Below are 15,929 nucleotides of genomic sequence, written 5' to 3' on the forward strand. Positions count from 1 at the left end.
CAGGAGCGCAAGAGGCGCACTAGATGAGGATGTGTCTGCAGGAGCGCATGAGGCGCACTAGCTGAGGATGTGTCTGCAGGAGCGCAAGAGGCGCACTAGCTGAGGATGTGTCTGCAGGAGCGCAAGAGGCGCACTAGCTGAGGATGTGTCTGCAGGAGCGCATGAGGCGCACTAGCTGAGGATGTGTCTGCAGGAGCGCAAGAGGCGCACTAGCTGAGGATGTGTCTGCAGGAGCGCAAGAGGCGCTCTAACTGAGGATGTGTCTGCAGGAGCGCAAGAGGCGCACTAGATGAGGATGTGTCTGCAGGAGCGCATGAGGCGCACTAGCTGAGGATGTGTCTGCAGGAGCGCAAGAGGCGCACTAGCTGAGGATGTGTCTGCAGGAGCGCAAGAGGCGCTCTAACTGAGGATGTGTCTGCAGGAGCGCAAGAGGCGCACTAGCTGAGGATGTGTCTGCAGGAGCGCATGAGGCGCACTAGCTGAGGATGTGTCTGCAGGAGCGCAAGAGGCGCACTAGCTGAGGATGTGTCTGCAGGAGCGCAAGAGGCGCTCTAACTGAGGATGTGTCTGCAGGAGCGCAAGAGGCGCACTAGATGAGGATGTGTCTGCAGGAGCGCAAGAGGCGCACTAGATGAGGATGTGTCTGCAGGAGCGCATGAGGCGCACTAGCTGAGGATGTGTCTGCAGGAGCGCAAGAGGCGCTCTAACTGAGGATGTGTCTGCAGGAGCGCAAGAGGCGCACTAGCTGAGGATGTGTCTGCAGGAGCGCAAGAGGCGCACTAGATGAGGATGTGTCTGCAGGAGCGCATGAGGCGCACTAGCTGAGGATGTGTCTGCAGGAGCGCAAGAGGCGCACTAGCTGAGGATGTGTCTGCAGGAGCGCAAGAGGCGCTCTAACTGAGGATGTGTCTGCAGGAGCGCAAGAGGCGCACTAGCTGAGGATGTGTCTGCAGGAGCGCAAGAGGCGCACTAGATGAGGATGTGTCTGCAGGAGCGCATGAGGCGCACTAGCTGAGGATGTGTCTGCAGGAGCGCAAGAGGCGCTCTAACTGAGGATGTGTCTGCAGGAGCGCAAGAGGCGCACTAGCTGAGGATGTGTCTGCAGGAGCGCAAGAGGCGCACTAGATGAGGATGTGTCTGCAGGAGCGCATGAGGCGCACTAGCTGAGGATGTGTCTGCAGGAGCGCAAGAGGCGCACTAGATGAGGATGTGTCTGCAGGAGCGCATGAGGCGCACTAGCTGAGGATGTGTCTGCAGGAGCGCAAGAGGCGCACTAGATGAGGATGTGTCTGCAGGAGCGCGAGAGGCGCACTAGCTGAGGATGTGTCTGCAGGAGCGCAAGAGGCGCACTAGCTGAGGATGTGTCTGCATGAGCGCGAGAGGCGCACTAGCTGAGGATGTGTCTGCAGGAGCGCGAGAGGCGCACTAGCTGAGGATGTGTCTGCAGGAGCGCATGAGGCGCACTAGCTGAGGATGTGTCTGCAGGAGCGCAAGAGGCGCACTAGATGAGGATGTGTCTGCAGGAGCGCATGAGGCGCACTAGCTGAGGATGTGTCTGCAGGAGCGCAAGAGGCGCTCTAACTGAGGATGTGTCTGCAGGAGCGCAAGAGGCGCACTAGCTGAGGATGTGTCTGCAGGAGCGCAAGAGGCGCACTAGATGAGGATGTGTCTGCAGGAGCGCATGAGGCGCACTAGCTGAGGATGTGTCTGCAGGAGCGCAAGAGGCGCTCTAACTGAGGATGTGTCTGCAGGAGCGCAAGAGGCGCACTAGCTGAGGATGTGTCTGCAGGAGCGCAAGAGGCGCTCTAACTGAGGATGTGTCTGCAGGAGCGCAAGAGGCGCACTAGCTGAGGATGTGTCTGCAGGAGCGCAAGAGGCGCACTAGATGAGGATGTGTCTGCAGGAGCGCATGAGGCGCACTAGCTGAGGATGTGTCTGCAGGAGCGCAAGAGGCGCTCTAACTGAGGATGTGTCTGCAGGAGCGCAAGAGGCGCACTAGCTGAGGATGTGTCTGCAGGAGCGCAAGAGGCGCACTAGATGAGGATGTGTCTGCAGGAGCGCATGAGGCGCACTAGCTGAGGATGTGTCTGCAGGAGCGCAAGAGGCGCTCTAACTGAGGATGTGTCTGCAGGAGCGCAAGAGGCGCACTAGCTGAGGATGTGTCTGCAGGAGCGCAAGAGGCGCTCTAACTGAGGATGTGTCTGCAGGAGCGCAAGAGGCGCACTAGCTGAGGATGTGTCTGCAGGAGCGCAAGAGGCGCACTAGATGAGGATGTGTCTGCAGGAGCGCATGAGGCGCACTAGCTGAGGATGTGTCTGCAGGAGCGCAAGAGGCGCTCTAACTGAGGATGTGTCTGCAGGAGCGCAAGAGGCGCACTAGCTGAGGATGTGTCTGCAGGAGCGCAAGAGGCGCACTAGATGAGGATGTGTCTGCAGGAGCGCATGAGGCGCACTAGCTGAGGATGTGTCTGCAGGAGCGCAAGAGGCGCACTAGATGAGGATGTGTCTGCAGGAGCGCATGAGGCGCACTAGCTGAGGATGTGTCTGCAGGAGCGCAAGAGGCGCACTAGATGAGGATGTGTCTGCAGGAGCGCGAGAGGCGCACTAGCTGAGGATGTGTCTGCAGGAGCGCGAGAGGCGCACTAGCTGAGGATGTGTCTGCAGGAGCGCGAGAGGCGCACTAGCTGAGGATGTGTCTGCAGGAGCGCATGAGGCGCACTAGCTGAGGATGTGTCTGCAGGAGCGCAAGAGGCGCACTAGCTGAGGATGTGTCTGCAGGAGCGCGAGAGGCGCACTAGCTGAGGATGTGTCTGCAGGAGCGCGAGAGGCGCACTAGCTGAGGATGTGTCTGCAGGAGCGCATGAGGCGCACTAGCTGAGGATGTGTCTGCAGGAGCGCAAGAGGCGCACTAGATGAGGATGTGTCTGCAGGAGCGCAAGAGGCGCACTAGCTGAGGATGTGTCTGCAGGAGCGCGAGAGGCGCACTAGCTGAGGATGTGTCTGCAGGAGCGCAAGAGGCGCACTAGATGAGGATGTGTCTGCAGGAGCGCGAGAGGCGCACTAGCTGAGGATGTGTCTGCAGGAGCGCAAGATGGGCAAGCGCATGAACATCGTGATGGTGTGCGAGGGTGCCCAGGACAGCCACGGCCAACACATCACCTCGCAGATGGTGCTGGAGGTGGTCGAGACGACACTCAAGTACGACACGCGCCTCACCGTGCTGGGGCACGTGCAGCGCGGCGGCCGACCCTCGGCCTTCGACAGGATCTTGGTGAGTAGCGTGGCCTCTGACATGCACCTGGTGGGTAGAGAGGCGTTCAACATGATCATAGTGAGTAGTGCAGCCTTTACAGGAACCTGGTTAGTAGCGCGGCCTCTTACATGTACCTGGTGGGGAGAGAGGCGTTCGACATGATCCTGGTGAGTAGTGCAGCCTTTACAGGAACCTGTTTAGTAGCGCGGCCTCTTACATGTACCTGGTGGGGAGAGAGGCGTTCGACATGATCCTGGTGAGTAGCGCGGTTTTACAGGAACCTGGTTAGTTGCGCGGCCTCCGACATGTACCTGGTGGGGAGAGAGGCGTTCGACATGATCCTGGTGAGTAGCGCGGTTTTACAGGAACCTGGTTAGTTGCGCGGCCTCCGACATGTACCTGGTGGGGAGAGAGGCGTTCGACATGATCATAGTAAGTAGCGAGGCCTCTACAGGATCTTGGTGAGTAGCGTGGCCTCTGACATGCACCTGGTGGGTAGAGAGGCATTCGACATGATCATAGAGAGTATCGAGGCCTCTACAGGATCTTGGTGAGTAGCGAGGCCTTTGACATGTACCTGGTGGGGAGAGAGGCGTTCGACATGATCATAGTAAGTAGCGAGGCCTCTACAGGATCTTGGTGAGTAGCGTGGCCTCTGACATGTACCTGGTGGGGAGAGAGGCGTTTGACATGATCATAGTAAGTAGCGAGGCCTCTACAGGATCTTGGTGAGTAGCGTGGCCTCTGACATGCACCTGGTGGGTAGAGAGGCATTCGACATGATCATAGAGAGTATCGAGACCTCTACAGGATCTTGGTGAGTAGCGAGGCCTTTGACATGTACCTGGTGGGGAGAGAGGCGTTCGACATGATCAGTGAGTAGCAAGGCCTCTACAGGATCTTGGTGAGTAGCAAGGCCTCCGACATGTATCTGGTGGGGAGAGAGGCGTTCGACATGATCATAGTGAGTAGCGAGGCCTCTACAGGATCTTGGTGAGTAGCGAGGCCTCCGACATGTACCTGGTGGGGAGAGAGGCGTTCGAAATGATCATAGTGAGTAGTGCAGCCTTTACAGGAACCTGGTGAGTAGCGTGGCCTTCGACAGTACCTGGTGGGTGGAGAGGCCTTTTACATGATCTTGAAGCGCGGCCTTCGACACGATCTTGGAGAGTAGAGAGGCCCTCAACATGATCGTTGTGAGTAGCGCGGTTGGACATGTTCCTCGTGTGTTGTGAGGCTTTCGACATTTTCTTGGTGTGTAGTGAGGCCTTCGACATGATCCTGGTGATAGCACTGCCTTCTACATGATCCTGGTGAGTAGTGTGACTTTCGACATGATCCTGGTGATATCGCGGCCTTCGACATGATCTCGGTGAGTACCATGGCCTTCTACATGATCCTGGCGAGTAGCGTGACCTTTGACAAGATTCTGGTTAGTGGCGGGGGCCTTTACAAGATCCTGGTGAGTAGTATGGCCTTTGACAGTAGTTAGTGATACGGGAGATCTTGACAGAATCCTGGTGATTAACGCATCCCCCGACAGTATTCTTGTGAGTAGAACACTGGATAGGATTCTAGTGAGAAGCATGGCCTTCGCCAGAATCCTGGTTAGTAACGCGGCCTAAGGCCTGAGGCAGGAAGTAGTGCTGTCTGCAGTTGTCGGGGGCCATGGTCGCTGAGATGCCGCAAGGCCGGCACAGCTTGGCTCGCGAGTAGCAACACGCTCCCTTCCCTTAGTCACTCGCCCATACCTGGGCACATTTTTTCCTAAATACTTTCTATCAACATTCTTGTTCGTTACCATCAAATGTTATTAATCTGTGTCTTAAAGCGACCCTTAGTTTTGGAAGGAAAGTTCTGTAATTTCATTTTAAACAAACATTAATGTGCTTGATTTGTTGTTCTAATATCTCTCTTATTAGAAATACACATGTAGTAACCAATTTATGCTAACCATTTACAAGAGATTAGCTTTATTTTAAGAAAGTAGCTTTATTTACAATGATTAAGGGTCATCAACACGATAAAGAGAATTAATGTTGTTAATGAACTTAATCAATTCCATAGTTTTTAACATTTTTATATTTACTATGATAATTATCTCAATTATCCCATTTATTGAGTTAAAGCTTTCAAGCCTCCGATTCCGACTCATGAAATTCAACTAACGGAATGAAGATGTAACACATGCACAAATAGTTTGTAAAATGTACATGTAAATTATTTTTAAGGCTGTAGAAATGTCGAGCTATTTACTATCAATTGTCGAACATAGTGGTTATTTTAACTACCTCAATACATTATAGTATGTCAAAAATGAATTTAAAAAAATTAATATAGTAATTTTATAATGAAGTCCGCTCATATAGTACTACACTTAGAATGGTTAGTTAGAATTGACATATTAAAATATTTTAATTTTGTAAATGTAGTTTAGAATATGTAACCAAGTGTTGAATTAGACATCATATTGTTTAAAGTAGCTTGGCTTCTGGGTTGTGGCCGTGTCCTTGGCGAATAATTCACCGACGTTTCGGTCGACATTGCAGTCGCCATCATCAGGGAGTAGGTACCTACTCGGTGGGGACCTGGCTGGGGCGAGGCACCGTTGGGTAACGCGACCAGTCCACCTGGTTCCTCTGCGAGTAAGTAACTGCCCACTGATGATGGTGACTGGAATGTCGACCGAAACGTCGGTGAATTATTCGCCCAGGACGCGGCTACAACCCAGAAGCCGAACTACTTGAGACAACGGCCGTAAAAGCATGCGAGCATTATCATCATATTGTTTGTTTGAACGTGTCAGTAGTTCGTGCTTCATGAAGTGTGACCTGGCGGACTAGAGAGCAGGCTAGTGAGGCTGGTGCCTGATGCAGGCTAGTGCCTGATGCAGACTAGTGAGGCTAGTGCCTGATGCAGGCTGGTGCCTGTTGCAGGCGACGCGCATGGGCGCCGAGGCGGTGCGCTGTCTGCTGGACCCGGAGGAGCAGGGCCAGGAGCCCAAGGTCATCTCGCTGCAGAAGAACGCCCTGGTGCGGGCCGACATGGCCGCCTCCATCAAGGGCACGCAGGAGGAGAACGAGGCGCTCAGGCGGCAGGACAGCCCCAAGAGCGTGGAGATGCGCGGCAGGTGACCGCGTCGTGCACTCATCCCCTGCCGTCGTCTGCTGTCCGCCGCCCACTGTTCCCCACTGTTCCCCACTGTTCACTGTTCACCCCCCAGTGATCACAGTCAACTGTCTGCTGTCCACCGCTCAATGTACACTGTTCCCCACTGTTCCCCACACACTATTCACTGTTCACCCCCCCAGTGATCACAGTCAACTGTCTGCTGTCCACCGCTCAATGTACACTGTTCCCCACTGTTCCCCACACACTGTTCACTGTTCACCCCCCATTGATCACTGTCCACTGTCTGCTGTCCATTGATCACTGTCCACTGTTCATCCCCTCCAAATGTTCACAATCAATTCTCTCCTGTTCGCGGTTCAATGTCCAATGTTCACTAGGGTAGAACGAAAAAAAAGTGAATTTCGTCAAATCGTTTCATAGCATACAAAACTTGCCTTTTACCAAAAAAAAAAAAAAAAAAAAAAAAATTGGGCTCGAACGAAAATTATATTTAGGTGCCGCAAATACCTCAAACTTTCGAAATTTCGATGATATAGGTCGTTTTGGCACTTTTTATTTGTTTTTCCAAAACATTAAGATAATTGATTACATCCTTGAATTCAGAGTAGAGATGTATACAATTTACACAGAAGAGTGAATATATATATATATATATATATATATATATATATATATATATATATATATATATTTGCTAGAGTATTAATAAAAAAAGACGACATGAATCGTTGCAGACCAGTAAAAACAAACACAGGAATCATTGTTTTATCTCTCCCCTTCCCCCCTTACTGCTTCCAGGATCCCACTCCTCCTCTACACTTGCCATTTCCTTCATCAGTTTTCAGGAACGAGATGTATCGTTTGGTGTTTTGTAAACAGTGACAGCTAAAGCAAGTAGTAGAGTAACTGTGTTGTGGATGAGTGTGTTGTTCTATTGTTTGGTTTCCCATTACGGTTGAATAAACAAGTTCTGCCAAGTTCCGGTGATGTTATGAGATGCTCATCATTTTTTTAAAATTAAGAGCAGAAAAAAAAGCCAACCCGTATTTCAAATTTCCCCTACCTTGGCTGTGAAAATTGAAGAAATATGGTTTACAGGTTCTATTTCCATTGTGTCACAAAACCAATTTTTGAAAATGGTAGGAATGTGTCACGGAAAATATCGGAGTTTTCTCAAAAGTAAAGGCCAAACAGGAAGTAAGAAAATTGAATCAAATTTACATAATTTCAAAAAGGATTTAGAAAAACCTTTTGATGTTGCTGCTTTCAAATGTGTGGAATTTTCATCATGAAAACTTGAACAACCAAAAAATCCCGAAAATGGAACAGTCATTTTGCAAGACCAAAGAACATTGAAACAAATGAAAATGGGCGGGGTTGTAAAAAAAACTACTAAACAACAGCTGAAGCTTGAACTATAAACCAGAAGTTAAACGAAAAACTGGAAACTGGTAAGTACAATTTTTCAGAAATGAATAAAAAAAGAAGTGGGAGACTTTCGGAAAGTTCCGAAACTATGAGTGTAGCTGATGTTGATACTGTAGATTATAGTTCCGTTAGCGAAGAGGAAGATGGAAGTCAATCAAATAAAAGGTGTTAAACCATTGTCGTCAACAGGCACATTGTGGTTCTCCGAGCCATCAACCTCTCAGTCACAAATGCGAGTAAAGTTACTTACACTAGCATCAGTGTGTGACAGAACCGCGGTTTCAGATCGTGAATCAGCTGTCATTGCCAGAGCAGTGCTGCACGACGTGGGTCTTATAAGAGCAACTGACAGAGCGGAGTAGATTGAACCGGGGCAGTTACGGGCTGACAGGCCGGAAGAGCGCCAAGTTCCAGGAAGAGTCCAGGCAGGGCGGCTGATCGTCGACTGGCGGATACTCCCTCGAAGAGCGCAGACCACGTGGTTCTGGTCGCTGGGAGCTACGAGGAGCCCCGGGAGTCCCCACTGCCATAAGGACTCTGCAGGTGGTCTGGGAGTCTACGGCGGAGCTGGGGCGGGTCGGTGGGCCCGATGTTGGGATGGATCTCCTCAACCTCTCGACCTAGCCGGGCGCTCTCCAGTAACATGCCGCGATTGGAAATGGCGAATCTATTTCCCGGTTCTCGGAACACATGTTTGGCGCTGGTAACAGTGTCAGGCATGTAAAAGGCCCATCTTTCTCCTAACCAGGATAAAGCCCTAGCGGGATCACATGCCTGGGGGAGTATTGATGAATTTATGAGGTGTGAACCTAAGTTCATGCCGTAAGGGCGACGGCGAGCAGCGCTACACGGCTCCGGCACTGGCCTGGTAGACCTAGTGGAGGCTGGCTAGCTACTCCCTCGGCCGGATCACGGGTTCTCTTGGTGCACTGAGGACGTGACTGCACGCCATATCATTGAGATAAGCTGATAGACACCATATTGTGAATAATTGTGAGTTATTAATGGTGTAATCAAAGAAGTACAACATAATTTTGAAGTTCTGATTTTTTTCTTTATTGTATAATTACATAAATAAGTTATAAACATCAAAGTGCTTACTAGTATAGGGTAACTATAATCAAGGTGGAGTTTAGAACACATATATGCCACCGCCGATTCATCATATTGCCATCCGGGGCAGTAAGCGTGGGCGAGGCCAGAAACCGAAGTTTCTATAACTCGCCAAGTGCATAGTAAATCAGGTGCACCCCCACACTGGTGAAGAATCATTTGAATCGACGGCGGGGGTGCGTCTCTTGTGGGATAAGTTTGGCACACGGGCCTGTGTGTGCGCTGGTAGGTTGTGTAATGCTATAAAAGTTACATGTATCTAATTCGGCGGGGGAGTGAAGCTCCCCACCAGTTAGATCGGCTAACTGGCGTGATGTAATGTCGTGTTGGTGTGCATTAGAGGCTTGTCTGTGTGCTGTAATTTCAAGTGACCTAGTTAAACTCGGGTGTGGCGTGTACTGTAAAGCTGTGCGAGCCGCTCCTCCGAACCCCTAGGAACACAGAACATGCATGGGTAGTTAGCCCATATGTTCATGTAATAGGTAGTCCTGGCCGACACTCGCACAGGCATATCATCGTGTGGTCGTGTTGGTGAACGAAAGAGAAATTACATGGGTTAGTACACTACTGGCCGCCTTAGGGACCGAACTATTGCGTTCCAAGAATAGTTCAGTCAAAGACAGGCTAAGCCAGATGCTGCGGTGGCTAGCCCCCAGGCTGTTGTCGTGTAAACCTGAAACATAAGATGTAAAGTTAGAAAAGAAACTAATTTTTACCAGAAGGTGGAGTGGTCGTGCTGTTCAGGCATAAGCCCTCACCATTTTTATTATTATGTTTTTTATTTTAATAATTTTAGTTGATTTTAATTATTTTTTACTTTTTTTGATTTAATATCTTTTATATCCTATAAATATACTTAAAAGCTACTGTACATGCCCCCAGAGCCCTGCCCTGACAGGCATGCATGCCTCTCGGCCCGGATCCCCAGCGAGGGCTGGGGCAGCTCCCTCTGCCAGTTCACCTGCATAAAGACACAAAGTTATATTTTTATAGCCCAAGAATATATCTTGCGAAATTTACAAGTATTTTATTGTAAGTTAAAAACAAATGTTTTGTTGCTAGTCTCCAATTTGTTTTAACCTTAAATTTTTTACTGTTTACAGTTTGATACTAAATGCTCGCGAAATTCACCTTCTTTCCACAACCTGATTGGACTTAACCACAGACATATAGTAGCCATTTCGCTCTAGACTCTCTTGTGCACAGCTCAGCTATGCTTAATAACACTCTTGCGTATTTTGCCTAGGGCCTGGATTTCATCCAGCATTCGGCTTTTGAGAGGTTGACTCATTATCCGAACCAAACGTGAGCCACGAAATAAGCATTACTACATAGCTTCAATGGCATATCACCATATTGATTCTTTAATAAGTGCTTTCTTATTTTTATTTTTTTCAGATCTTTCGGGAACAATGTACAGACTTACAAGATGTTAAATGCGATGATTGAAAGTAATCCAGAAGAGGTAAGTTTGCCTACAAATTGTTATCAAATAAATTCAGACAAAGTAATGCGAGGACACTTAAAATTACTTCAATTTATTTTAACATGTGTCTCGAAATGATTCGAGAATTATAAGGTTCTGGTTAATCTTAAACCGTAAGAAATATCTCACGATTTATACAGGTTGCGTCTGAATTCGACCTACAAACTTCAGTCTTAAGTGACTCCCAAGGTTGGTATACGTCTTTGAATTTGGAGGTAAAAAAGTTTATATTGTTAATAATATATAAAGTATTTAAGATAGACCATTGATGAGTATGTTTAATTGAACGAAGTTCTACCACTATCGTAAATTTTGTCACTGGAGCCAAATTAATTCATAATGATAATTGGGGGTAGTAGTGCTACCCCAATTATTTCAAAAAATATTTTTGCTACAGAGATAAAACATTATTCAAATGCTCGGTAGTAGATAGGTTTGGTAGGACCAGGACCACAAGAGCCAGTAGCCAGAATCGGATTCGTTACCTTTAACCTTTTATCACCGCCACCACCCAGGATGAAATTCATTTCCCGGCTGCTATCATGGATAAAGATATTTCCAGCAGCTATCTTGGATTACGTAATCACCTTTTACCTCTGGAATCACCACCACTATCTTGGATTACATCACCACTGTCGATTGAAGCTGCTTTGAGATTCGGAGTTCGGATTTTTTCATTACTGGTATACAAACACCATTTTGTATTTAATTTAAAGATGTTCTCTCATTTCACTTATAAGTCCGCCATCTTTGGTCATATATAGTCATAGTTTATCTCCTCGCCGACAACATGGATTATACCATCATTTTTTGTCCTATGGCATCACATCACCAACACCATCTTGAATTTAATATTCTTATACTTATACTAGCATCATATGCTATAGGGCGCTAGCTTCACAGACATCCACATTGGTTAAGATGTGCTAGTGTTGAACATAAGTTCGGATATTTCATATGGTACTTCTGCTAATATCACCCTTATCTGCATTATTTATATATTTTAAAAGCATTTTTGGAAAAGCAGAGAAACGATTCTTGGGTTATGAAGTGGAGCTGCTAACCACTCGGCTACCAGTGCTTTGCTCGTATAAATTTTTACAGGTCACATTAGTTCCAGTAACTCACATTGGTATAATAATTTATTTACTGTTAAACTTTTGGCTGGTTATCATATTTAAACTGATTCAGCTACAAAATTTATTATTTTATTTTTACTACATTTGTAAATTTTCTCTTTGCTATACATATGCTCATTATTATATCCCTCTACAATTAATAAAAAATACTACTTCAAATACAAAACCTATGTATTTCCAGGCATTATAATAATTTACATATCAAATTATTTACCATGGTACCAAATATACGAAATAACCGAACATAAATTTATCAAATATAATATACTAGCTCAAGTAGCCGCTTCGCTGGGTTTTCTAGGGCCGTTATTTATTTAAAATACAATTGTTTCGTACATATGACATGTGTATAAAGACTTTTTTTCATCAAATTATTTTCACTTTTTATTTTTTTACATTAAAAATGTACTAAGCAAACACAAATATCTTACACAAACTAAATATTTAAAATAAATCGGATTATTTATCAATTATTTAAAGTACTGTCACGTGAGGCTGGGCTCGTCGAGTGCTGGAGCAAGAGGGAGGCGAGTAGATTTTAAACATTACCTGGTTTGTGAAAACTTGTCAGGTACTCATTATTAACCCTGCATATATTATATCATTATTATGACTTTGAAAACAAGAGGGTAAAAACCTACACCACATAACGCTATTCGACTAGAGATTATTTAACACTTAACAATTTCATTTTACAACAGTAGCACTATAAGTTGAAGGAGAGAGCCAGTTGAAATACTTAACCTTGATGAGCCGAGGGAAATACACAGACTGTCTCGGCGGGAGGCACGAGTAGTGTGACTGGCAGAGGGGTTCGCTAAGCAGTCATCAGTGCGCACTGTGCGTGTGTGTTGCAGACGCCTAAGTTCACCGTGGGCGTGCTGCACGTGGGACAACCCGCCTGCGGCATGAACGCGGTGGTGGCGACCCTGGTGCGCATGGCAGCGCACCTCAGCGTGCGGATCCTCGGCTTCCACAACGGCGTGGAGGGTCTCGCCGCTGGCAATGTGAGCTACACCTGCACTTACTGACACGTCGGTGGGCACCCTCTAGCACGTGCACTTACTGCAGCCATGCAGACATGTACCACCACCTTCTTCATTCCAGCCAGTCCAGCACTGATGCCAAACGGCTTTAGCACCACCTTCTTCATTCCAACAAGTCCGGCACTGATGCCAAAAGGCTTTAGCACCACCTTCTTCATTCCAGCAAGTCCGTCACTGATGCCAAAAGGCTTTACCACCACCTTCTTCATTCCAGCCAGTCCGGCACAGATGCCAAAAGGCTTTACCACCACCTTCTTCATTCCAGCCAGTCCGGCACAGATGCTAAAAGGCTTTACCACCACCTTCTTCATTCCAGCCAGTCCGGCACAGATGCCAAAAGGCTTTACCACCACCTTCTTCATTCCAGCTAATCTGGCACTGATGCCAAAAGCTTTAGCACCACTTCCCAGCTAGCACTACATTAATACTGGCAGGTCCGTAGCACGACATTCATCCCACACAACCTGATCTATAAATGTTTAGCCAGTCCTGGATAGGTGTGCTGCCAGCTAGTAGAACCAACACCTTAAGTACAGCCAACCAAGCACTGGAGACTGCAGCCTTGTAACACCTTCTTCACGCCTACTTGCCCAGCAACTTCTTCAGACAATCCAGCGCAGCACTGTGTCCGCATCTTATTATTTATTTCAACAGATCCGGCATTGTCTCCTGATGAATCGTAGCACAATCTGTCTCTTAGTCAATGCGGCAGTAATGCAGTGCAGGCTCATAGCAACAACATATTCAATCCAGTAAGTGCGGGATTAGTGCCCGCAGGCCAAATAACACCTTATTATGTAGGTACCTACATTTCGGGAATGGTGCCTGCAGGCTTGTAACAACATATGTTTGCTTCCATCCAGGGCTGAACTGGTTCCTTAAGGCTTTTAGTACTATTTATAAATGACATATAGATCATAACTGTTTCTGCAAGTTCAAACACCACCATTTTCATGAAAGTAAGCAAATAATTGGTGTATGCAAGATTGTAGCTTCACATTCTACAGCCCGGTTAGCCTGGAACTGTTGCCTTGCTGCTTGTAGCATCACATTCTTCAATCCAGCCAGCCTGATAATTGTGTGTGCAGCATGTATCACCACCACATTCAGCAAGCCCGCCCAGAATTAGTGTCTGCAGTCACGTAGCACCATATTTTTAGGCAATCAAGACTGGCACTGCTGTTAGGAGGCTGATTTTTTGAATTGCTGTTGAGTCTGAGTCTTTAATATTTATGCAACTTCCTCTTGTTTATTAGGTATGTGCCTTCAAACTGTTACTAGTATATCTGTTGAATACAATATATATTCGTAAACTAGTCTTTATTAAATATATCGAAAACGCCTCTACCGCTTTTGCCTATACATGAACTTACAAAATGCATTGGTCATGCCTGCCTACCTATCCAATTTAATGACAATCCAATGAATGGTTCGAAAGTTATTGTTGGACAAATGTACATATATACATACAAACGCCAATCGCTCTAATTGATACAGAGACCTCGCTTCGCACGGTCTAAAATGACTGTCGTGCTACCCAGCCTTTAGCTTGGAACTATCAGTGACTTCATTAAATGATGGCGGACAAAACAGCGACACAAACCAACAAATCATATCCAAGAAGGCGGAAGACATTACCGACACCTACCAACTAACTTTGAAACTATAGAAGTGGGGGGAGAAGGAGGTGGAAGAGAAGAGTTGAGGGTGAATTGGGGGGGTGGAGGGGGAAGGCAGAGGCGGAGACGTATGAGTGGGGTGGCGAAAGAGAGGTTTAAATGGCGGAGAGGAGAGGAAGTGAATGAGGGGGAGGAGGAAGTGGTAGAAGAGAGGAGAGGAACAGTAGAGTGGTTTTGGTTGGATGGAGAATAGATAAAAGAGTTGGAGAAGGGATGTAGGAGAGGTTATGATTTTGAAGTCGTAACATAATGTTTGTCAGTGCTTGACTTTTTCTGTAAGTGATGGACTGTGCCTAACAATGCTGGCCTGTGCCTGGAAAATCTGGATTGTGCCTAACAATGCTGGACTAATTGTGACAGTGCAGGTCTTGGACTGTCAGTTCTGGACTCTGCTTGACTGTACTAGAATGTGCCTGGCAGTGGTAGACTGTTTCTGGAAATACTGGCCTGTTCCTGGTAGAGCTGGACTCTGCCTGTCCACACTTGTCTGAGCCTGGCAGTGTCTGAATGTGCCTGGCAGTTCATGCCTATTCCTGGCAGTGCTTGTGTTCCTGGCAATTCTGGCATGTGCCGGGGAGTACTGGACTGTGCCTGGGAGTGCTGGACTGTGCTAGGCAGTACTGTTCAGAACTGTGTCTGGCAATGCTGATCTGAGCCTGGCGGTGCTGGAATGCATCTGTGCTGAGCAGTGCTAGACTGTCCACAGTTCGAGGAGCTGAGCTGGAAGTCTGTGGACGGCTGGGTGCCGCAAGGCGGCGCGAAGCTCTACACCGATGCGAAGAATGCTGAGGGCCTGGAGAAGGACATCGCGAACACCTTGGAGACGAATGGCGTGCAAGCGCTCATCATCGTGGGAGGCTTCCAGGTCGGTGCCTTGCGGTCAGAGGTTCAGGCTGACCAGCGGTGCGACGGCTGGTGCTGATCCTGAGCCGGCTTGCAGGCGTACGTGACCGCGCTGCAGATGTTCCAAGGCCGCCAAGACAACCCGCAGCTGTGCGTGCCCGTCAACGTCATCCCCAGCTCCATCAGCAACCGCATTCCTGGCACGGACTTCTCTGTCGGCGCCGACACCGCCCTCAACGAACTGACCGCGGTATGCCCCTCCTCATGCTCTCTCTGCCCATCCACACATGTCTGACATGCCCATCCCCAGCTCCATCAGCAACCGCATTCCTGGCACGGACTTCTCTGTCGGCGCTGACACCGCCCTCAACGAACTGACCGCGGTATGCCCCTCCTCATGCTCTCTCTGCCCATCCACACATGTCTGACATGCCCATCCCCTGCTCCATCAGCAACCGCATTCCTGGCACGGACTTCTCTGTCGGCGCCGACACCGCCCTCAACGAACTGACCGCGGTATGCCCCTCCTCATGCTCTCCCTGCCCATCCACACATGTCTGACATGCCCATCCCCTGCTCCATCAGCAACCGCATTCCTGGCACGGACTTCTCTGTCGGCGCCGACACCGCCCTCAACGAACTGACCGCGGTATGCCCCTCCTCGTGCTTTCTCTGCCCATCCACACATGTCTGACATGCCCATCCCCTGTTCCATTAGCCACCACATTCCCCGCATTCGGCGCCGACACTTTCCTCGATATGTGGCGGCGGTATGCCCCTCCTCTTTACTCCTCTCGCGACCAAATCTACA

At 48.3% G+C, this 15,929-nt stretch overlaps 1 protein-coding gene across 1 annotated transcript in view; it reads left to right on the top strand.

Moving 5' to 3' along the window:
* LOC134542640 (ATP-dependent 6-phosphofructokinase-like) overlaps positions 1 to 15,929 on the top strand; it is an 82,030-nt gene that overhangs the window by 28,817 nt on the left and 37,284 nt on the right. Inside the window, exons 6-11 of the mRNA XM_063387044.1 lie at positions 3,082 to 3,270; positions 6,189 to 6,382; positions 10,324 to 10,390; positions 12,408 to 12,557; positions 14,982 to 15,140; positions 15,216 to 15,368. Coding sequence (XP_063243114.1) covers positions 3,082 to 3,270; positions 6,189 to 6,382; positions 10,324 to 10,390; positions 12,408 to 12,557; positions 14,982 to 15,140; positions 15,216 to 15,368 — 912 coding nt within the window. The remainder of the gene's footprint in view (positions 1 to 3,081; positions 3,271 to 6,188; positions 6,383 to 10,323; positions 10,391 to 12,407; positions 12,558 to 14,981; positions 15,141 to 15,215; positions 15,369 to 15,929) is intronic.

Source organism: Bacillus rossius, assembly GCF_032445375.1.
Source record: "Bacillus rossius redtenbacheri isolate Brsri chromosome 9 unlocalized genomic scaffold, Brsri_v3 Brsri_v3_scf9_1, whole genome shotgun sequence".
In the NCBI taxonomy this organism is placed as follows: domain Eukaryota; kingdom Metazoa; phylum Arthropoda; class Insecta; order Phasmatodea; family Bacillidae; genus Bacillus; species Bacillus rossius.